Here is a 24,150-nt window from a genome sequence, read left to right on the forward strand (position 1 = left end):
CACTCCCCCAATGCAAGGGATCTAGGGTGGTACTGGATATATGGAGCAAGGACATGAAGATCTGAGCCTTGCCAAGCGTGTGACACCTGCTTCAGCAATGGGATATTCCTGATAAAAGTATAGGGTGAGGTACCACTTACGTTGCTCTTGCATAGAATGCTCAGGGTAAAGAAGGGGTGATAAAGATCTCCATAACAACCTTGGAAAGAGCTGACAAAACTGACACAATGCAGCCTAATCAGAGGAGGATTAAGAAATCTCCAGAGTTTAGCACAGATCTCACCGAATCTGGGGTTTCTGTAGGTGGAGACTGCATTGATTGACAGATGCTTTTCTGACCTTTGGAGTGAAGGAGGTCATCCGGGGGTGAAGATCCTGCAGGTAATCTCAAAAAAGTCGCGAAGTTCAGTCTTTCCAAACTGTCTGCCCGGGAAAAAGCAACGAGTCCTTGATCAGGATCTCCCTATGAAATTCCTCAAAATCTGAGTCGTCCTCTTGGAACCTGGAGAGGGGAGGTATGGACACACTGGTGCCGAGGGATGACCAGGGAAGGCTGCCTATGCACCAAAAGGGGTGGAGCCACGGCCTGCCTTCAGGAGGAAAGCTGCGCTTCAGGTGACTGGAGGGCTCTCGGGTGCTAGGAGCTCGATGTCAGTTGAAGGCCCAAGGTTTACTCTTACTATGCAAAGCTCGGTTGTCTAGCAAATGACATCCAAGCCAGAAAATTTGGGTCGACAACAATAAGAAGTGTCAACCGCAGTGACTTTTTCCACAAACTACTTTTATTCCTAATGATAAATGGTGTGTGAGATGATTTTCTACAATTGTTAGTGACGAGATGGGTGAACAGTGCCCGCCATGAAGAAGACAAGACAATAATGTTGGGCTGTAATGTAATTGATTTACAAGACAACTGCTGGGGTTTGCCTCTCATGGAATAAATGGGAAAGGGCGATCAACAAATTCTAGGGGAACTTCAGATCGCTTAAGTGAATTTTCTTACAGCACAGTGAGTAATTAATGTTTGACTGTCAGGGTTGTGAGAAAGTGCCATCTTTCTTGCATGGTATGCCCCCACTTTTTGCTGAATTGCTGAATGTACTTTGACTGAGTGTGCCCTGGGCTCCTGCCAAGCAGGTGCCCAGGACGTATGTTCCTTCCCTAAAAACTGTGCTGAAATCTAAAACCCAAATTGGCAAACCCTGGCCACATGTCAGCCCCTGGTAAATGGTGCACTAGGTACCAGGGCCTTGTGAACAGGGAAGGCCACTAAGGGCTGCAGCACTTCTTGTGCCACTCTTAGAGGCCCTGTACACTGACACAAACACACTGCCCTTGCAGGCTGAGTGTCTGGGTATAGAACAAAACAGAGAGTCGACATGGTACACATCCCTGTGTGCGATGCCCACAACAATACACTGCCCTGGCATACATCAGCCACCCCTCTAGCTGGGTGCCCTATGCCAGTGGTGTGGGTACAGGAGCATGAGCCCTGTGCCCTGACAGTACCCAGGTCCATTCCTGGGCACTGTAAGTGCAGTGCTGCCATTTAAGAGTATATGGTGCTGGGAGATCGTCAACACGAACTCCACAGCACCATGATGGCTCCACTGAAGACTGAGAAGTTTGGTATCAAACTTCTCAGCACATTAAACCCACACTGATGCCAGTGCAGGATTTAATGTACAATGCACGACAGAGGGCATCTTAGAGATGCCCCCTGAACCTAACCTACAATCCACGTCTGGTCTGAGGGGCTGCCTAGGCTGCCACACGCAAAAACAACAGTTGATGGACAGAATGCAGAACAATGTCATACATTCACCCCAGTACAGAGATCTGGGCCTAAATCCATCATTTTTTTGCTGACCATGCCATTCCAGTTTGAACCCAGCCATATGGAAATCAGTCTTGACCCTGTGCCTCATGGGAACAGTCCAGCCCGAACTGCCAAGCCAGGTCCTCCCTGGACTGGAACCAAGCATCCTTGGACCGGTTTCGGGGTTTCACCCCTCTTCAGCCAGGATAGCTCGATTCCAATGGCATGGAGAGCACGGGACTCACGTCTGAGCATACCCGTCCCACTCGGGGTGAAAAATGCAAAAACAACAGTTGATGGACAGAATGCAGAACAATGTCATACATTCACCCCAGTACAGAGATCTGGGCCTAAATCCATCACTTTTTTGCTCACCATGCCATTCCAGTTTGAACCCAGCCATATGCAAATCAGTCTTGACCATGTGCCTCATGGGAACAGTCCAGCCCGAACTGCCAAGCTAGGTCCTCCCTGGACTGGAACGAAGCATCCTAGGACCGGTTTCGGGGTTTCACCCCTCTTCAGCCAGGATATGTTGCTGGACCCCTGGGTAGAGAGCCATCCGCTCTCCTTGGCCTGCAACAATGCACATCCTGGGCGAGGTGCTAGGTCTCCTCCCCCAGGATGGGCAGGGGAAGCTTCAAAGGCATTCCGCCTTTGTGAGCTTCTCCAGGCCACTTGCTGTACTCAGCAACTGGCCCCTACCGGTTCTTAACCTCCACTCTAGCGGGAAGACTGGCAGGAAACCCCAAGGAAGGAGAGGGGGTGTGCCAGCCTCTGCCAACCCCACCCCTCAGGTTGGGGAGTTGGGTGAAACACATCTCCAGGCTCTCAACATCTTGAAGATGGGGAGCCCTGCCCAATCAGGACTAGGCCACTGTCCCCCTCCCACATGAAAGTGGCAGGGTAGGGGGTGTACGAACCCCAGGGCAGGGACCCAGGGGTCCCTACCCTTTACCTACCTGTAACGCCCCTAAATTTAGTATTTAGGGGCACCCTGAACCAACCTTCCTTAGATCCAGATTCCGAAACAGCAAAGAAAATTAAGAAGAAAGAAGACCTGCCGTGCAGCTGCTAACAAGAGGAAGACACCAACTGCTTTGGCGCCAGCCCTACCGGCCTGTCGACCCTCGAACCTGCTCCTGCTAAATCCCGGCATCTCCCATGGCCAGGCAACCTCACAAACCCCAGAGGACCTGGCTACGTTGTGACTCTGAGCTTCTGGGATTCCCACGAGCAGTGGCACTGCTCAAAGCAAGTAACTGACTCCTGGCATCAGCCAGGAACCGCGAACCGTGCGCACACTGCACCCGCCAAGCCTGGCCTGTGCTGGAGTGTACAAAGACCACGAGGACGTCCCCCCGGCGACTGTGACCACGAATCCGGCACCCAAGGACCCACCTCGACGTTCCTGGCGACGCCTGCAACCTCAGAACCAGGGACCCCCCCAACAGCGATCAACAGAGGGTAAGATTTCCCAACACCAAAAGACACCCCTGCACCCGGCACCCTGCGGCCCCCTGTGCCCAACTCCTGGGTACCTACCTATCCTCCAACTACCCAACTTACCTCTCGAAGTGGTGGTCGCATCTGAAGAATCTTCGTCCCGAGCTTGCAGCCTTTGTTCGTTCTTGAGCTTCTCCATTGCAATCCATTGAGCGCCCAGCGGCTCAAAACCACTCTGCACCCAGCCGCCCGAGTGGCCCTGGCAGTGCAACTTCGACTCTAACCTACTTCCCCATTTGCCCTGAGCAAGTGACCAGGAGCCCAGCTCCCACTGCCGCGTGGCCTGCTAGCCAGCAGCCACCAACCACGGGCCCCCTACCTCCCATAGGATAACATTGGGCCTACCCCACTCTGCACCCGGCTGCCCCTGTGCCGCTGAGGGTGTAACAACTGTACTTAACTGACCCTGGGAGACCCCTGAGTCTATGCCCAGCACCTTAACTCTGCCAGTCGAGTACTTACCCAAAAGCCGATAACTCACTTTTCTTCCATAGGGTAACATTGGCTGGTTTCACTTGGAAATTCTTCTAAGTGTGGAGTTTCTAAACTTTAAAATATTCACCTAAAATCAACTGAGTAACAAAATCGAAAATACTCACCTGCTATTAGGAGAGATCCCAGTGCTGGATCCTGGTGCCCAGCACTGACCCTGAAAAGTAATGACAAGCATTCTTACCGCTAACTCAATTTTCTCCCATAGCAAACCATTGACTGTTTTTCTGTGAAATTTCTTCTGTGTCGATTTTTGCAAACTACAAATATTCTTTAAAAATCGTACCAACTGTGAAAACGTAATTACTTACCTGTTTTAGATAGATGTCCCAGTACTGAGCCTAGGAGCCCAGCACTGGATTACAAAAGTAACAAGAACATACTTTTCCTGCAACTTGAATTTCCTTACATAGGACAACATTGCCTAGTTTTTGCTAAAAAAGTTTCTAAGTGTCGATGTTGCAAATTTACAAATATTCGTTAAAAATCGCCTGTATAACCTAAACGCATTCTCTCAACTGCTTACAGGTGGTACACTAGTGCTGGATCCAGGATCCAACACTGAGCTAGAACAAGTAACAATAACCCCACTTACTTGCTAAGCGAATTTCCTCCCGTAGGATAACATTGGTGATTTCATTAGGAAAAGTTTCTAAGTGTCAACTTTTAAAATACCAAAATATTGCTTAAAAATCACAACAGTAACTAAATCGTATTTACTCACCTGTTTCGAGGAACTGTCCTAGGACTGAATCTAGGATCCAGTCCGGGAGTTAGAAAAGCAATCCTAAAAGTAATCAATTGCATTTAACTTGAAATTCCCATTGAGCTCAATGTATTATTGTGTGTGAAACTGTGTTGCCTATTGCAACAAACTTAACTATTGCATTCAAAAGTCAATTGCCTATTGCAAAGTATTTAACTAAAGCATCTCGTTCTGAGAAAGTATATTTTGATACCTATTGTTGGTTCTAAAATAAAACAACCATATATTTTTATATACAAACCATTGGCCTAGAGTTCAGTTATTGAGTGTGTGAGACCATTTGCTGACTGAGTGTGTACAACAGATACTTTACACTGTCCTCTGATACTGCCTTACTGCTCGACCAAGCTACCACTTTAGAGAGTAAGGTTTTATCTAACTTTAGTCTCTGTCAAACCTCTGGGGACTGTGGACTCTGTACACACTGTACCTATTTGGGAACAGTATATACAGAGCCACTTTCCTACAAGGGTCCAAAACCATAATCTCTTACATAAATTTTAATGCAATTTTCAAATATCCCCAGACACTTAAACCACTGCTAGAGTGCTAGTGTGATTATAGACGAAGCCCTGGCTCAATTAGGAACCTGCACTTAATTTGAAAACTGGCTTCGCACCATTTCAATGAGTTTGCTTCCCCCTAGTGGCGAAATGCAGGTCCTGCACAGAATGCCTTCCTCTACCGGAGTCCGATTATATTAAGATCGTTTTTAAATTACTAACTTGATGTGGAATCTTTCCGATTCGTTGGATCACGCGGATTCCTGTCAAATATCTTTAGCATGACTTACTAAACAATTTAATTTCTTGTTTGAGAAAACATACACTCCAATTAATAACCATAGCTAAAAAGTAAACAACTGCATAAAATGGTGCATGGGAGGTGAAACTACACTCTTGGTGACCTGCTCAGCACCCCAACCTCAGAGAGGGGGCAGGAGACGGCAACTCGGACACAGATCTGATTCTGTGTACAAACGTAACGATATTTATGTGAATGCATTTGTTTTGCATTCACTGCTGTTACCTAATCCCGAAGTCAAAAAGATGGTTCAGTAAATTAACGCTCACAGGTGGCATCTACTTTTATCTGCAGCTCACAAGATGGAACGCCGGCGAGGTCTCCTCAACGTCCACTTTTTAAGGTACGCAAATTGGTTACTAGTAAATCAGGAAGTAATCTTTGTACAGAACCCACTCTCAAGTTAATGTGATTTGCGTTGTTGATTACTGTAACTCCTGACAGGCGTAGTTTTTCCCCTTGCACCTTCAAAAGTCCCCATTTCTCAGAAAGGGAATCTAGAAGGGTCTCATGAGTCAAGTGACGGAAACAGTCAAAGGTGCATCATCAGCACCTAGTATAATCAAGGAGGGGAGAATGAATCACGTTTGTCAATGTGCCATAGTCTCTGGAAAGTTGTATGGGGTACCCTAAACCACACATTCACAGGATGCGGTGTATGTTTTATATCCGCTCATGCGGTTTGGTGGATAGTGTCATCATCAGGTCTGTCAATTGAGTGTTCTGTTCTCCAAGTGATCTACTGTCCCCCACCAGGAGGGAGATTGTCTGGATAACGACAGTCGTGAGAGGTTAAAATTATCTCATTTCCTGTTTGCAACTGTTTGACTAGGAGAGGGATAAGGTTAAAAGAAACGGTGATGTTGAAGTGGATGAGTTACTAGTTCACAACACCTAGTGGCTTGGTCAACATATTCCGGTCAGGGAGTGCCCTAATGGGTCTGGTGGCCTTCATCAGGACCAGTATGGGAGAGGACTAAAGTTCAGATACTCTATGTGTAGCGTAGGTAAGTTGACTCACTGCTCTACGTCAGTGAGCACATTTGCTCGAGCCTGACTAGTGTTATAGACGCAGACTTTGGCCCATAACTTTAGATAGAGGTTTTATGTGCCCCATGAGACGCAGGAAGAACTAGACAATACATAAAGTCTGACTGATTGTTCATCTCTGCCAGAACTCCTGCCAGTCTTCCTCATCCTGAATATATTCAGCACCACCAGCTTCACAGATAGCCATACAAGGTAGAACTAATACTCACATCGGTCCAGCTCACAGTCCCTTAAAATACTCCTTTCCTGAGAAGGCCAATAAACATGAAAAGGCAAGATTCCAAGGAGCGGATAAGGGTGACGTGCGTAAACTTTGCAGGGGGTTAAAGAAATCCCGGCAAATCAAAGTTCTAAAGGGGAAGAAACTTCAACTGGCTAGCAACTGATTACAGACAGGATTTAGGGCCCATCACAGTACAGAGCTGGTGATGCTGTCGGTGCCGGACGAACTCAGACTCACGGCCGACAGCAAGAAGCGGTGTGCCATGATTCTGCTAGATCTCACGGCGACGTTCGACACCGTCAACCACAGTCAGCTCCTGACACGTATCAGAGACATGGGCATCAGCGGGATGGCGTATCAATGGATCGCCTCCTTCTTGACAGCCCGGACACAAAGGATCCAGATGGGGTACTGCTTCTCTAATAAAGGGACATTAACATGTTGAGTGCCTCAAGGGTCCGCACTTTCCCCACTCTTGTTAAATATCTACCTCAGACCATTAGTGGCGGCCCTAGCACGCATGGACTGAATGGTTTTCAACTACGCTGATGACACCCAACTAATTCTTCAAATTGACAACACACCTCAAGCACACCTACGCGTGCAAAACATCCTTAGATACGTGGTCAACTGGATGACAGCGAATTCTCTCAAAGTAAATCCGGACAAAACTGAGGTCCTAGCCATCACCACGGGAAGTACCCCGAGGTCTGGCCTCTTCTGGCCACCAGAGTTGGGGGCTACACCCACCCCAGCTCCAGTCGTTAAAAGCCTAGGGATTAAAGTAGACAATAAACTCACATTGTCTAATCAAGTGTCCTCCGTGGTTGAGAGCTGCGTAGGCCTGCTGAGACAGCTGATGAAATGAGCACCCCTTCTCTCTTTCTCTACCCTGCGGACGGTGGTGACCGCATTGGTCGTGTCTCGCCTAGATTATGTCAATGCGCTTTATATTGGATTACCTGAAAAGCTATTGGGCAAGCTGCAAGTAACAATGAATGATGCAGCCAGGTTGATCTTCAAGCTCCCGAGATGGGCATGGGCCACACCTCTGTTGCAACAGCTTCACTGGCTCCCCGTCAAGCAACGTGCCAGGTTTAAAGGCCTGTGCATCGCCCATAAAGCCCTGTAAGGCCAGGCTCCAGTTTACATCAAGGAGTGTCTGGAGAGTTACGTCACCGGACTAAAGGATTTGTTTTCTGTATAACCAGTCACAATTTCCTTTTGTACATATTGTTTGGAATAGGTGACTGGTAGACCTGGCACCATTGGCGTGGGTCTCCCTTTCATTTTTTGCTGTTGCCTCTAGTATTTTTGCTGGTAGTTGTGCTACCCACATAAGCAGCTTGTAAAGTATGGCTCAAGCCTGGCATTGCAGAGCCTGTGTGCAGTCTGGGACTGCCATGTCGACTTGGCAAGTGCACCCTCCTTGCCAGTCCCTAAACCTTACCTTTTCTGCATGTTAGTCACCCCTAAGGTAGGCCCAAGGTAGTCCTGTGGGCAGGGTGCATTGTATGCCACCTTTCAGAGGTTGGTCAACCAGGTGTTGGATGGACTGGAAGATTTCAGTGCCGCCTACCTGGATGACATAGCAGTGTTCAGCGCCAGTTGGAAGGAACATCTGCGCCACCTCTGGGAAGTGTTGATGGCACTGCGAAGGGCAGACCTCGCGATCAAGGCGAGTAAGAGCCAGATCGGGCAGGGTGACGTGGTGTACTTGGGACACCAGGTTGGGAGCGGCCAGGTGGCGCCCCTACAGCCCAAGATTGATACCATCCTGGCTTGGGAACCCTCCAAGACCCACACAGAGGTGAGAGCCTTTTTAGGACTCACAGGGTACTACAGGAGGTTTGTCAAGGGGGTGAGCGTGGGTTATTCAGGAGTGTATCCCCTTTTCCCTGACTATAAGCAAGGGTCCCTATTTGGACAAATGTGTATACCATTGCCAACTAGAGACCCCCATTTCTAACAGTGACCACATTAGTGACAATGAGATGACTATAGTAACAAATAACTTCTAAATCTCAGTAACTGTGTGTTGATGTATGTTCATTTATGCAGCATTTTTTGTACCCTTTAATATTGGTTCAACATAAATTTATGTTTCAAGAAGCATAAACCCGTTTGAAATATTTTTCTGCAGATCTGTTCATGTTGAAATAAGTAATCCAGCTTTTGAAACAACTTAATGTAAGCTACTGTGTAGAGCTTATTACTGATGATTGCTTAAAAACATGAGAATAAGTAGAGAAAAGAATCCCTTGTAGGCACGTTTATCCATTGATACATTAATTACCCAAGCCTCAAAGGATCTATTGGGTTTCCCACCCCTCCTTTTACTAGTATATCAGGTCCCAGCAGTTGGATCCCTGTAGGAACTTTTTCTGCTCGAACAAATCAGACACCCATCTATGAAAGTCAGGAGACTGAGAACATGTGAAGGAGTAAATGACTTCTCATTCTTCCCGTTGGCCGATGAAAGCTGGAAAGAGGAAGAAAGCTCTACCTTCAGTATAACGAACAGCTGCAGTCGAAGCCCAGATACTGGCAAGATCTTGTGTCCAAGAAGCATACCAGATCAACAGTGATTGAACATTTGCTTGGTGGCACAGGAGTGTATTTACCACTGGGGAAGGGCATGTGGAGACTCTGATAGGGCTAAGGGCATAGGGCAGTGCATTTAGCAGCTGAAGGGGTTTACTTCAGCAGTCTGGCAATGCGATGTGGGTCACCTAGACAGTCAGTGAGGTGGCAATGGGTTGAACAGAGTGGTACTTACCCAGAAGTGAAGAAGACACCTCTGCTTTCGAGGAGCTCAATCAGATCTGTAGATCATTGTGGATATATTGGCAAAACTCAGAGGCAGTACTTAAGGAGGAAGCAGCCTTATAATGGTCAATAAATGCTACAATACAGTTGTGGCAATGAGCAGAAGAAAAAAACAAGACATGGCATCGATTCTGATTTGACCAGATTGGAGCTATTCTTTTCCCTCAAGAGGTCCTAAGACCAAACAAAAGAGGTAAGACCAATCACCACCAAGTCAGCCATCATCCGCTAAAGAACCCGGGTTACAAGCCCTGAGAAAAAGAGAAAATGTCATCTCCTGACTCAAGTTAGAGAGGAAAGCTGGAGGAAGTCTCAAAGAAAAAGAACGATATGCTGCTAATAATTCTAATCTTGACAAATAACTCTTTACAATGGACAAGGAAAATAAAACCGTAACAACTGAAACAGAAATCCTGTAGAATTGCATTTGGAATGACCAGAAGAGGGTTCTGGTGCTCCTGACGGTGGTGAAGGGCGATAACCTTGCGCTCAATACATTGTATTGGATGAAAAAAAAGGGTGCTAGTCAAATATAAAGTCACAGAATCAAATCATGGCTTCACAAGTAGGTGCAAAAGCTTGCGGGGTGACATTCACTTCATGAGAGACCTGAGAGAGAAAGAGAGGATACAGAAAGCTGCAAGACCAGAACAAGACCTACAAAATGAAGGAAGCAGAGTTTTGTTTTCCCGGTCAAGCAGTTGAAACCATGAAAAAAGCTAAATAAATAAATACAAACATGAAGCATTCTGGCTCTGGGAATGCACATGAGTACGCCAAAACCAGCAAAACTCTACATTTCTATTGACAAAACGGACTGTACTTTTTGCAACCCGGAGCAAGAAGAGAAATTCTTCAGTGGTCTGAAAAAGCTGGCTACATGATGAAGGCAACTCTTAACAGAGAACGGGGAGAAGTTGTGTATATTCTTTCTTAGATGTTTCAGAATGTTTCACTCTTTCTGCACTGTATGCATATCAAGGTCTCACTTGGAGAATTGCACAGAAAATGGATCAAGCCTGAAAAGTATTTTTTATGGCCATATTTTAGTGAAAGAGTGAATATCCATGTGCTTTTTTTATCCTTCTTTTAGTAATCAATACATGGCATCCACTCACGTATATAGAGACTCCCTTAACAGTTGATCACTCATGAAAATGTACCTTAACTGAGAAAGTAGGGTTCTTGAGGGCAGGATTCATGTTTACAGTAGTTCATATTTATAAAAACAGAACAATAAAAAAACATTGTGGTAATACCTTATGCACTAGTGAACATCATAAAAAACACAGACACCAGCCACAGTGATATAGTTTGCTTTATGAAAGTGTGGCCCAACAACTAAAAGGTAAACCCTTCAATGAAGCATGTCACAATATGTGGGTGAAGGTTATATACAGTTGTTTTGCTTAAATCCATATTACTAAACACAGGGCCCCAGTACAGGTGCTCCCAGGCCCACCAGAGCAGCAGGGACACTGGAGGCTTCAGTACAGTTATGTTCAGAGTACCATTCAAATATCCCAAAATTCAAGAACTCAAATCATGCGAAGGTTCCCACAATTCAACCACCCAATGCATGGACTACTCAATGTTGTACCATAACCTGTAGGTAGCCATACACTACCACACTTGGCATACACACCTGAAGAGCTCGCGAATTTCCTTAACTGTTGCCTGGAAGGGGATATTACGTACAAGAATCTTGGAGCTCAGTTGCTTCCGGGCAGTTTGTTTCTTGCGAGCAGAGGCTACAGTTGGCCTTGGAGTAAAACAGAGGATACAACAATTGTAGCATTTTGCAAAGAAAGTCATGCTTAGTGTAAATATGTATCTGAATTTACATGAGACCCTTTCTTTTCTTTCTATATATGCTTTAATATTGGTCGGCAGAGACCCCACTCCAAGTTAGTCTCGCCTCCCTTTTGGAATCCTCATTTATTTTTTGATCAGCTGGAGCCTGTCTATCCTCTCCTCTATAAAGTCTTGAAAAGATGTCCTCAGTTTCCAAAACATATTCTACCCCTGAGCCAAGAGATTGTATTATCTCTGGAAATGGGCATTGAGTATGCTGGAGGGCCAGTAGCCTCAAAGGGGCCAAATCTGTCCTCCACTGTTTGTGTGTACTGATAATAACTACAGATTTTGATTTTTCTTTAAATACGATAAAAACAATATTTTTAAAAATATGCTCAGAGATATCGCTGAACATGTTATATACAGTTATAAAGATCCCATGATGGAGTTACAAAAATATGTAAACAGTGCCTCCTCCCAACACTCACCTTTTAACACCATGAAGCCTTATCAGGGGCTGAAAGCAGCATTGTTAATACCGAGGCAAATCTAGGGAGAGCAGTGTGTGTTTTCAAACCACAACTTCTTGAGGCAGCATGTCAGTGGAGGAATAAAGTGCCACTGGCTAAAGAGAAGAGGCACGGGATTTCCCACAGAAAGGCTTAAAACTAACTAGGTGGTGTCTTTTTTGTGCTCTCTACAGTACATGGAAGACAAACACTGATATCAATACATTCTCAATTAATCTACAATAATATCAAGGAAGGGGTGAGTTGCCATCTGTTACTGCAGTTCTTCGACTACATCCTTCTGTGGAAATGTACTGGCCAGGGGAGATGGCTGTTGAGTAGTAGGTGGACAACATTTCTTTTCGTGGACTGTGGGACAACCCTGAAGTGAGTAACGTATTACTGCTGGTCACAAGGACACAAAGCTGTGTTGACCCTTGAGAGTGCAGTGAATTGCAAGATTATGAAGGATGCCTTGCTAAAGCATAATCAGACCTCCTTCAGCCAAGAGTTGAGGGAGTAAGAAGATGCCATAGAGGCCGGCTTCACCATGGTTGTCTGTAATAAGCAAGGATCTAATTTGTTTGGAGGTGAGAGTGTTGGAGGTGGTGCTGGTGTAGAAAGGCATTGGTATGAGGAAATGCAGTACTAACTGGAGTTGGGGTCCAATTTCTTTATGGAAGACATGGCCTTTCTTTGTGAAAAAATGATAATGGTCTGTTAGTAGAGTTAAGGAGCACTGGTCAATTCCTTTGATGCACGTGAGATTAGGTAAGATCTGGATAGTTTGAAAGAATTGAAGAATTTAAGACATTTTCTATCCATGTGACAAGAAAGTTTGCATTATAGAGTGAAATATTACTTCAGAGCGGAGCACCATGGAATTTCAAGTTTTCTGCATTGTTGCCTGGGAAGACTGTCGTAAACTATAGATTAACTAACGCATGTAGGAGTTAGCTTACTTTCTAAAGCGGGCACAGTGGTCACTGCTTAGGAAGGGCATTAAAATGTAGCAACAACTGTTGTGTATGAAATATTTCAGGTGAAGTTTTACAAGAGATTTGGAAATCCCCATGTACAGCTCTCCAGATGGACTCCCAGTGCTAGACTGAGACTAAGAGGAAGCTATGCAGTCAGGCCATGTCTAGGCAACGGTGAAGTGTAGATTCAAAATGAGATTGCTACACAGGATGATATCTAGGCTGTCCATTTTGTGTATCAGACAGCAGTGGATGTTTTGAGTAAATATATTGGGAAAGGCAAGGAGCAGTTGTGGTCTGGACTTCGATGTTCATTCAGAAGCTCAAGTCACTGAATATAATTACTTTTTGTTGTGTAGTCTCTCACTGGTAAATATTCATAGAAATCTCATTGGCCCCTGATTGCTAGAATCCTAACAGGTCACTATGATTTTATCTTCAATGAGTGCTCATGTCCAAATTAACCCCAAAGGCCGCTCACTTTCAGCTCAAGTGGATTCTTTTCCTTAAACCCTACAACTCCTACTGCAATAAATGGCTGGTAAGTGGTATTTTGAAAGTCATAAATGAGTACTTTAATCTGCTTTCATAGTTGCAACAAGGGATGAAAATGGGAACAAATGCAGACTATCAGAACATGGCTTCCAACATTCCACAATTATTCTCAGCAACGGTTACTTAAAATTTGAGAATAAATAAAGTAAAGGTGGTGAGCCTAGGGCACTAAATGGAAAAGCCAAGACGCTGTGTGTCCACTAGTGTCTTTTATACTGCTACGGTTTTACATCTGGTCATGCCATATGATACAATGTTTTAAAAAGTTAGGTATAAAGTAAAGTGGCTACCAGAGTAACATGGGTGATATAGTCATACATGCTGTAGAAAGGTGCACCACTTACTTGATGGCTCTTTCAGAAATTTTCACTTCAAGCTGGTGCTCATCAACAAGACAATGCTGGAAAAGAAGACAAAGGCAGGCACTTAAGAAGGAACTCTGGAAGTCTGTTGGAGCCCACAGCTAATGACCCATTGATTATTTCTAATACAGCTTAAAAGGGTACATGCTCCTATCAGCTTCCTCCAACACACAAGGCCAAACAAGAGGCAAACTCTATATCACCAAGCAACTCTGAGCCATTGTTTCTAGATTAAACAAGAAACAGGAAATCCTATGCACCTTTAGTAAATGTGTTCTTTTTATTCATTATGCCCCCTCCTCTTATGAGCCTTGGAACTGTGTGGAACTTTGTGGCAGAACTGAATACAAAGCCCTACAAATTAAGGTGTGAGCTTGTGGTACGTGCCTTCCTCGACCATACCATTCTACAGTACAGCCATTTCTAACCTCTCAATAACAAATGTAATCAACTGGCTGGATGTAGTACTAGTATTTTTGGTGATGTCAGATTACACACATGTTGCATTATTATAGAGTATGTCTCTTTTTGCTACCAGCAAATTATGTTCAGAAAATGGTGAACTGAACCAGTTTCACAATCCTTTAAGGTTCTACTGAACATCAGCTATCAAGTTTGCTTCCATAGAGTAGTGCTAAACAAATACACATGAGGTGGCTCGCATGCCTTCCTCGTACATATCAAAAACGAGAAAAGCTTTTTGGATGCAAAATACATCTACTCCTATGGAGTATGAATACATTTCTGCAAGGACTGGTGGCCCTAAATGCCTCAGTAAAAATTTAGTGTGATACATTTTAAAGACAGGAAAAACCCTGCAGGTTTTTGTGAAATGTGGTTTGCCACCTTAATTCAAAAATACCAAAAGGAGGAAAACTAAGCTGCTTAGTGCAGAAACAGATCAGAATAGCAAAATTCACTTCCATGTTGAATGACTTTACCCAGTTCGGAAAAACGGTGAGTATCGAAACTCCAAGCTCACTCTACTTCCATATCTTTATTAGCAACCATTCCATCTGCAGACTTCTGGGACCTACAGAAAGCACTCTGGCAAAACCTTATAGAGGAACGAAGGATGGAGAAATGGTAAAGTAGACATGACAGCTAGCAGGATTATGACTCTTGTTTGAAGATTCACTGAATTTATAATAGCTGGGTCATCAGGATCGAGAGGTAGGTGAAACATAAAAACATGTGACTAACCGGTACCAATAGAATAGTAGTCTTTCGTGACACTACTCTCTTGAGCATGTCCATTTGCAGTTAGTCCCCTGTCATGTGCTACAATTCATCCAATTAGCTACACTATTTAAGGGACACTGACAGATGCATCGGTACCTCCCCTTCGGCTTGGACAAGGAGAGGGGTACCGACGGATAGGCGAGCTTCCTTTCTTTATGTTTAGAACTTTGTACCTCGAAATGCTCAGTAGGAGACTTATTTTACCATGTTCTCCCTTTTATTTGATGCATGGCAGGTATACTATTTCACAAGATTGCTTGAGAGTGGTTTTTTCAAAAATATTTCTATAGACTGATATATTCAATTCTGATTTTCAAATACTATTTGTTTGAAACCTTGAGGTCAAGTAATCTGCATTGAATGGAGTCTCTGTTTTTTAGGCCAGTGGTCTGTCTTCAAGGCCAACAAGGAAGTTTTATTCTAATTTTCGCAAGAAGGATCACATATACATTTTTAAGGATGTGTTTTCTTACACTTAATACAGAGCGGGGCCTCAGTACACCGAGCAGTTGCCGGGTGAGGTGAGGCGTACTCCCACATAATGCCGGGTGAGTACTTTCATTTTCCTAATTAATGTTTAAGGATCCAAAATTCATGGACTTATTAGCCTTTGTACTTTGTAGGCAAAGTGCTGTGCTGAAACTGAGAGTCAATTATTTGTGTTTCATAAATTGTAAACAAATATTTTTCTTCTTTTCAGGAACACTCTGACATCCCTTAAACTACTGGACAAATCAATGACTGTTTGATGTTGGTAGGGTATTGTCACGGTGATGTTCTTATCAAAGTATCTTTGTAAACACATATTTCTGCAGTAGCATTCTACCATACATGGTCCTGACGAAAGCCAGGTAACTCTAACCTTTTGGCTGAAACATGTCGACCTCTATTGCTATAAGATAGTTATTTTTTCAAACTATCAGTTTTTCACTTGCTTTTTAATCCTGGCACTTTTTTTGACACCGAATAAAGTTGGGTGATGTTATCAGGTAGCCATTTTTATTACACTTCTCTTCTGTTTTGCACTGCATCTCACACCTTTCTCAGTACCACTATGTTTTGAGACTTTTTCTCTGGAAGACTGCAAACTCATTGCATATACACAGTGATTGTTCCCCTGAAATAGGGTGCACTGCAATGAGTTGATCCACCTGACTCCCAGATGATTATGTTCTGCCAAAGCGGTGGGCTGATGGGATTTGTCTCAACTTAGTGGGCTGAATCTGTCTTCTTCTCTTTGGCTCCCAGTTTCTTTACATTTTGACCGGCTCTCTCCTCTTTTGTTGTTTGCGTAGATGTTGGGTTTTGGAGTTTGCCTGGTCGTTAAAGATCATTCCCCTTAGACCCTCCATGAGTGTTTTTTGTTGTTAGAAACATAAAAACCTCCTTTCTACAGGGGGCATACTTGCTGAAGGATAAGAAATTTAAAGTAAATGAGTTCCTCTTCTGGAAGGGAAAGTGATTTCACAAACACTAGCTAGCATGAGTGCTTGGTTTGGGGCGAGAAGACTAACTTCATTTTTTACCTGGGAGTGCTTGCTCGCCTGTAATCTTGTAGGAATTGCAGCTCTGAGTAGCGTGCCTACACATTGAGCACAATACATTTATAGGAAAGGTACAGGACAGGAATTACAATGTATTAAGCAGGGTAATGATCATCATCTCTCCCTATGCTTTTTTTTAACCACCTCAAGGTCCTAACCTGTGTTCCATACAGCTTGGATCTGGAAAAAGAGAAAACTGTACCACTGCTGACTCACCCTGTTGATTATGGAGCACATAACCTTGGAGGCAAGGTTTGTGAAATAATAGTGTAAGAAATTGCTAGTAGGCGCCGCCCACAACCTGCACTCATTCATTATCAAAGTGAATTATTTTGTAGCATTCAATTTCTCAGCATGGGGTATTTAATAAATATTGCCCCCTTATTTTCCATAAGAAAAGCTATTTCACGTTGTGAACAATCCTTTGGCAGAACTATCCAGAGATCTTTCCTTTTTATGCCTCAGAGAACCGGACTTGAGATGTGGGGCTCTATATCTTAAAAGCAGCTACCACCTGCCATGGAGGGATGACTAAAGGTACATTGACTTTAGCTTAATGTCAATGCTCATAGTCATCATCGGGTATGAGATGGGCGTGAAATACTCAGTGAAAATCCACAATAATCACTTCATAAAGAGGGCAACTTTAGCCATTAAAATAGATGGTAATTTATTTGTTGTCTGATGCACTGAAGTCCTATGGGAGCTTCCTTCTTGAGAATAACTGCATTTTGACTGTATGCAGTGTGAAGATCCACTTCTTTGAAACCAGGCTCTGAACCCCCATTTTCTCTTTAATTTAGCCATAGAGTGCATAGAGACTGGTGAGCATTCTATGTTAGGATCCGACACAGCAAACATTTCCACTAATGTGGCCTTAGGTTCTGACATAGTAGAGCAGAAATCTCCTCTGCTGCCCCCACTAAATTTAAAGCCAGGATGAACTCATTACAGCAGTTCTTCCGCCTACACATTTGAAAATAGTGAACCAAACCTAGGCCAGATGTCCAGCCAAGGGAATGCTGTAAGAAGATGACATACAATCTCTCAATTTATTTGCATGGTGCAACAGGAAAAGCGTGGAACTGAGCTTCATAGGACACCCAAAGGGAACATCCCCTTTAAGGCCTGCAAAATCCTACATATGGAGAAGTATGAGGAAAAAAGGGTGAGATGAGGGACATCTCCAACTGAAGAAGATGAGATGTACTGAAAAATAGAATATTACGAGGCGAGAAACTGTACCAGAATCAAACTGATCTGAGGTGCAGATGGAGTATCTCTTGTGTCAAGTATGGCCTCACCCATTGATAAGGAGAAGTCACAACCTTCCTCTAATGATGAGGAACTATTGCCACAGACCTCTGAACTTGCTCAGCTAAACAATGTGCTAGAATTGATTTCTGGCTTTTGCTCCTTACCGGTCTATGGAAACAATAGGGGTTTTATAAGGGGTCTACCATGGCAGAGTTTTCAAGGATTCCAGCAGGACAGGGATTTCCTTGATACTGAATTATCAGGCTTCTAATGGGGGGTCTCTCCCTCGCTCCCTCCCCAGCACAAGAGCATGGGGGCTTTTAATAGGGAAAGAGAAGGTACAATAAATACTTCTATAAATGCTAGCAGGTTCAGACAACCAATAGAACATGGGTGGAAACATTGTCCATGAACCAAGAAAACCCCAAGGGAAAAGTTACAATGTAAGATGAGACAAGTAGAATCAGTTCTGAACAGATGAAAAATACTAACCTGGGATGTGGATGCAAGGGGGTGTGAGATCACAGAGCCATTGGGGCATCTATTTGCCATATACTTTAAACCAATATGGTTCTGTTCAGGACAGATGTAAATACAATGAATGGCTCCTTACACTATTGTAAAAGATGTGACGCTGAAGTATACAAACTTGTAAGAGAGAGTATATTTCTCTTTTCACAAGTCATGGTCCCTTTTACTCAAAGAGAATAGTTTAGTTTAAAGGAGTTTGTAGAGCGCTTGGTAACACCTCCCGGTGTGTCCCCGCGCTGTGGAGAAAGAATGCAGCAGTAGAGGAAAAAAAAGAGGAAGGAACCAGTTCACACAGCAAAGAGGCAAGTTTTCAGTTTCTTCCTGAATACGATTTCATTACTCTCCAGCCTGATATCTAGAGGCAGGAGGTTCCATTGCTTGGCAGCTAAGGTGCGGAATGATCTGCCACCCATTTTAGCTTTTTTGGGGCAGGTAGTTTTGAGTAGACCCATTCCTTTGGATCTAAGAGATCTGTTAGGTTCGTACACAGACACCAAATCAGACATATATGCCGGAGCTCTGTGATGAATTATTTTATTGCACCAGAGCATAGCTTTAAAAACAATCCTCTTACTGATCGGTAGCCAGTGGAGGGCTGCTAGAGTGGGACGTGAAGGAGCTCGACGGGGAAGCCTAAGCACCAGGCGAGCTGCCGAGTTTTGTAGAACCTGTAGCTTTTTTATGTTTTTCACTGATGTCCCCATGAGTAGTACATTGCCGTAATCAATACGGGACGTTATTAATGCCTGCGTCATGGTACGCCTGGAGTTAATGGGTAACAGGTCGAGGGTGCGGTTGAGGGTTTTCATCACCCCAAAACACTTGCCAACAGTCTTCTTTACGTGGCTGTCAAAGGACAGTTTATTGTCCACCCATACACCTAAGTTCTTCGCCTCTCGTGTAGGCGAGGGCAGAGGACCCAGACAGCTGGGCCACCACTCTGTCGTCCATTTAACCTCATTGCCTCCCATAATGAGGACCTCTGTTTTTGTCCCATTAAGTTTCAGACAGTGTTCATTCATCCACATAGCCAGTTTGGACATACAGGCGTTGAAGTTATCAGCTTCCTTAGAAGGAGCATGGGTCAGCGATATGAGGAGTTGCGTGTCGTCGGCGTAGGAGACAAGCTCCACGCCGAACGACTGCACCACTTCTGCCAGAGGGGCCATGTAAAGATTGAACAGGGTGGGACTCAGGGCGGAGCCCTGAGGAACCCCCTGTTCCAGCATCACCCTGTCAGAGAGGAAAGTTCCTCTTTGGACTTGGAAGGTCCTGTTAATCAAGAAAGACCTCAGCCACCCCTGTGCCTTGTTGGTAACTCCCGCTTTATTTAGACACTGTAGCAGGATGGAGTGTGCTACAGTGTCAAAAGCGGCACTGAGATCAAGCATGATGAGGGCCATTGTCTTTCCCTTATCTGCTCCCTCACGTAAGGTTTCAGTGGCCCTCAGGAGAGCTGTCTCCGTAGAGAAGCCAGTTCTAAAACCCGACTGAGATTTATGGAGAACATTATGGGTCTCAAGATGTTCCATAAGTTGACTGTTAGCGATTTTCTCTGCTAACTTGGCCACATAAGGTAGCAGGGATATAGGTCGCAGGTTGTCCATTATGTCCATGCTGATGTTTGATTTTTTCTTAATGGGTAATACTATTGCCTGTTTCCATTCCTCCGGAAGGCAGGAGGTAGTAAAGGAGGTGTGTAATAAGTGCCTAAAATGAGATTCTAATACAGGGAAGGCTTCAGCTAAAATTTTCGGGGGTGCCGGGTCTCTAGGAGATCCCGATTTGATTTTGTTGCACATTTTGGACAAGATTTCATAAGAAGGAACTACAAAAGAGTTTAAACATGCAGGTGTATTTACAAGTTTGTCATTTTCTATGAAGTCCGTGGCCGAATCTGTCTGGTTAGAGAAACTAGTATAGATTTTCTGGATTTTGCCTGCAAAATACTGTGCAATATTATTGCACGCTTCCACAGAATCATTGTGAGCAGGGGAGGTCACGTCCACTATGGATATCTCTTTGTATATCAGAAACAGTTCCTTGGAGGAATTACCTGCTTCCATAATACGGGTATGATAATGCTCTGCTTTGGCCAGACGAACTGATTTATAATATGCTCTCTGTGCTGTTTTATATTGTATTTTAATATCTGCACAGAGATTCTGGCGCCAAGCTCTCTCAAGTTTCTTACAGGCCGTTTTCATGGCCTGCAATTCTTGGCTAAACCAAGGAGCAGTTTTCTTAAGCCTCCTGGCATTGGACAGGGTGCGACTTGGGGCTGTGATGTCCAGGGCCTTGGTGACGATATTGTTTAAATTGTCATTAGCTGCCTCACAGTCGACCCCTTTGGGAGGGCCTTCGTCATGAACAATTTGCTTAAATGAATCAAGAGAGAAGGTCTTCCATTTTCTTCGTTTGTATCGCAGGGATTGATGACGAACAATCTCCGTTCTGTCAAGCTGGATTGTGATGGGAATAATATAATGGTCCGACCAAGGTATGGGTATAGGATCAGAAGTATGCACTCCCTGCCAGTTTCCAAAAACGGGGTCTAGTAAGTGTCCTCGTTGATGAGAAGGTTCTTTATTTTTTAGATCAAGCTGAACAGATTGCAATTCCAATCGGATATCATCAGCGTTTTTATCTAAATGATCTTCGAAATGAACATTGAGATCCCCTAGCACTAACAGTCTGGATTTCCTCAGTGCTAGATGAGTAATCGCTTCCATTAGGGTCGATGTGAACTCATATAGTGTACCTGGTGGTCGGTATAACAGAATACCAGAGATCGAATGATTGGGGCTAGTGTTTATTGTGAAGGTGCCGGCTTCACTGTGATCAACCAGAGTGTGTACTAGGGAACAGACTAGAGGAGCTTTTGTGGCTATGGCGATGCCGCCTCCTCTGCGGTCCTTCCTGTCCAGTCTAGATAGGGAATAGCCGTTGGGCATGGCCTGGATAATATCCGGGTCCGAGTAATCATCTAGCCAGGTTTCAGTTAGGAATAGGATATTAAGATTTTGGTCCTCTAGTAAGTGGTAGATTTCTAGAGCATGCTTCCGTAGGGATCTACAATTCAATAGTGCAGCTTTGATGATAGGGCCTGAGTTAGTGTCTGGGATTAGAGGGAGAGGTTCAAAGCGGCACCTCGTGCATTTTATAATTGACTGGGCAGGCATGGCGTGTTTGCAGTCGACAGGTGTGTCGGGTTGTAGAGCAAGTAGTGCGTGTCGGCCATACCTTATGGTGTTTAGAGCTGAACTGCCAGGGTTTGTGGCCCCGCGCCCCGTCCGGCCGCGGACGGGCGCAGACGGGCTGGACTTTGGCTCGACTTCGGCGTGCTTCCGGCGCGCCCGCTGCACCAGCCCGCTGCGCCGTTTGGGTGGTTGACACATGATATAGGGAGGAGGAGGGTGGGAGGCCGGCCCGACTTGAGCGCTGACCTCGCCTTCCTCACTCAAGATGGCGCCCACCGCCGAGTGAAGTATGAAACAAAATCGGGTTGAGGCTCGATTAAAGGAAAGTAAAGGTGTGTAGGGTGTCAGAGTGCCTGTTTATTCAATTCCCCTTGCTATAACAGCCCCCAGAAATGAGTTATAGTCCATGGAAACGTCCACAACTACACCACTTAATGAGTTAGCAGCAGTGGAAAGTTACCTCCTGTACTCTGAATGTTTACCATTGACGTTTTGAGGGAAAATCAATTAGACTGTGGACAATAATTTGATGTATGAGGCTGAGATGGTATTTTTTTTTATAGCGTTATAGCACAGCCACTGTATTAGAGTAGATGTTCATATACATATTAAGTTCTACTATACACTCTGGGACAGAAAATGTATGGGAACTGAAGACTACAAAGTAACTGCTGCCAGCTTCCTGCACTCTGAGCTTTCTTCTTACAATGTAGTGTCAGTTTCAGTGAGCCAGCAGTGTTCTGTTAGTGACAGAGAATTCCAATATATTCAATAATGCACATGTGCAATATTAATACTAGTAGCTGCAAATTGTTAGACGTGTCATCTATGGATCCCACAAGCTATCCAGGCACCAACCTTTCCCTGTCAAAGCCTCACATGTTCCTTGCAGGATAGCTCTCACCTGTAGCTGTCGAATGGCTTTCTGCGCATGCTCTGGCTTTTTGTATTCTATAAAGCCAAATCCCATGGATAGCAAAGCACCTGTGAAGAGAAGGGATGCATGAGATAATGGTGTTCAAGGGAAAAGGAAGAGGGTAACAGCAGAGAACCAAAAATATAAAAAAAACACCCATTTAGAGAGAAAGGGAGAACATGGACATTGAGAATTGAAAAGTTCTTGGAGCATATAATGTCTGAAGTCCTCACCTTGTGGGCAGTTCCACAAAGCATGTTGCAAACAACCACCCCAGAACGAAGAAATAAGAAAAATAGCGGGGAGTAAATAATCTGGTAGGAGAATCTTTTATAATTTACAGAATAAAATCTCCCTGTGATTCACTGATATAACAATTCAGAATTGTTTAGAATACCAGGACTCGTCAACAGAAAAATCCAACACATCTTGGAGCTAAGACCCCCAACAGAGTTCTCATATATATGTCGTCACTAATCCATAAGAGAAGACAACCTCCAAAGTGCTCACTTATGGGGTGTAAGGACACCGCTCAAGATAAGGCAACCTCTCAAGCCCTATCTGATAAGATGAAAGAACATCATCCAGCTGTGACTGATGAGAAGTTGGAACATCACTAACAGAAGACAGCCTCTAATTAATAGTACGTTGGCATGATATTCATGATAGACAACCTTTACAGCCCACTCTGATAAAATAATAATACAGCACTTGAAAAACACAACCTCTCAAGGACTTACCAATGAAATGATTTGGAAAAATATGAAGAAAACAACTCAAATCAACAACTCTAGAAACACAGCACATTGTTTGAAGAACATAAGTGAATATGAATGGGAATGTAAAAGGATAAAACACCATCATATTTGCAATTGATAAACCCACCTGGAACCCCAACCTCAGACACGCTTGAACAGCACCCCTTGTTGACTGACATTTTTGTTTTTTATCACTTTTAGAGTGTTCTGCTGCACTCTACGTGGTCTCTGCTATATAAATCTCAAACATAGATATCACTAGACTATATTAGGTTGAAAGAAGAGTCAACCATGGAAGGAGTCTCATTAAATAAGAGCAATAGGAACGTTAGCAGCAATAATATAAAATGTAAAGCCTGACTGTGTGTATAAGAGCCATCGATTTTGTGAAAATTAGCTCTGATCACATTTTGGATTTCTGGATTAAGAACTGCAATGGTCATTATTTGACTTTATTAACTACTTGCACAAAGTTGACCCATTACCCACCTCTGCAATACTCACCAGATTTATCCTTCTTCTTTGAGATTGTGCACTTCTTCACAATTCCAACTTTGGAAAATGTCTGTTGGAAGAAAAAGGTCTTAGCTGTATCTTTATTTTCTTATGCTAATTACATACGTAGCTGTTGAATAGCCCTTCCAAAATTCACCTGTCCACTCTAAAGTGGTTGTGATCAGTATGCTCTGAGTAAGCAATGCTGAGCAGGCTTTCTTCTGCATCATAAACCTCCTTTTAATCACGTTCTACCTAATGAACCTTTGGTGAAAATTAAAACCATCATCATATTGAAGTGAAATACAATAACAGCAGTAGTTATGAACACACAGGGGAAAAAACATGAGTTATTTTCCGTTGAGCCTCCAGGCACATGCTTTCTGGCAAAATTGAGCAAATGTTCATTTTAATGGTTAACACAATTAACATAACAATGAGTCCCTCACACTACAGAAGTTCATTCCCAAATATCTACAGGAAAGCGCCCTTTCAATCTAGCACCCTCCTTTTGT

General features: G+C 44.0%; 1 protein-coding gene across 1 annotated transcript in view; it reads right to left on the reverse strand.

Annotated features, from left to right (window-relative positions):
• RBM19 (RNA binding motif protein 19) overlaps window positions 1–24,150 on the reverse strand; it is a 420,351-nt gene that overhangs the window by 217,805 nt on the left and 178,396 nt on the right. The window contains exons 18-21 of the mRNA XM_085635231.1: window positions 23,645–23,705; window positions 22,371–22,450; window positions 13,675–13,730; window positions 11,135–11,251 (exon numbers count right to left, since the gene is read on the reverse strand). Coding sequence (XP_085491357.1) covers window positions 11,135–11,251; window positions 13,675–13,730; window positions 22,371–22,450; window positions 23,645–23,705 — 314 coding nt within the window. The remainder of the gene's footprint in view (window positions 1–11,134; window positions 11,252–13,674; window positions 13,731–22,370; window positions 22,451–23,644; window positions 23,706–24,150) is intronic.

This window comes from Triturus cristatus, chromosome 11, assembly GCF_964204655.1.
Source record: "Triturus cristatus chromosome 11, aTriCri1.1, whole genome shotgun sequence".
Taxonomy (NCBI): domain Eukaryota; kingdom Metazoa; phylum Chordata; class Amphibia; order Caudata; family Salamandridae; genus Triturus; species Triturus cristatus.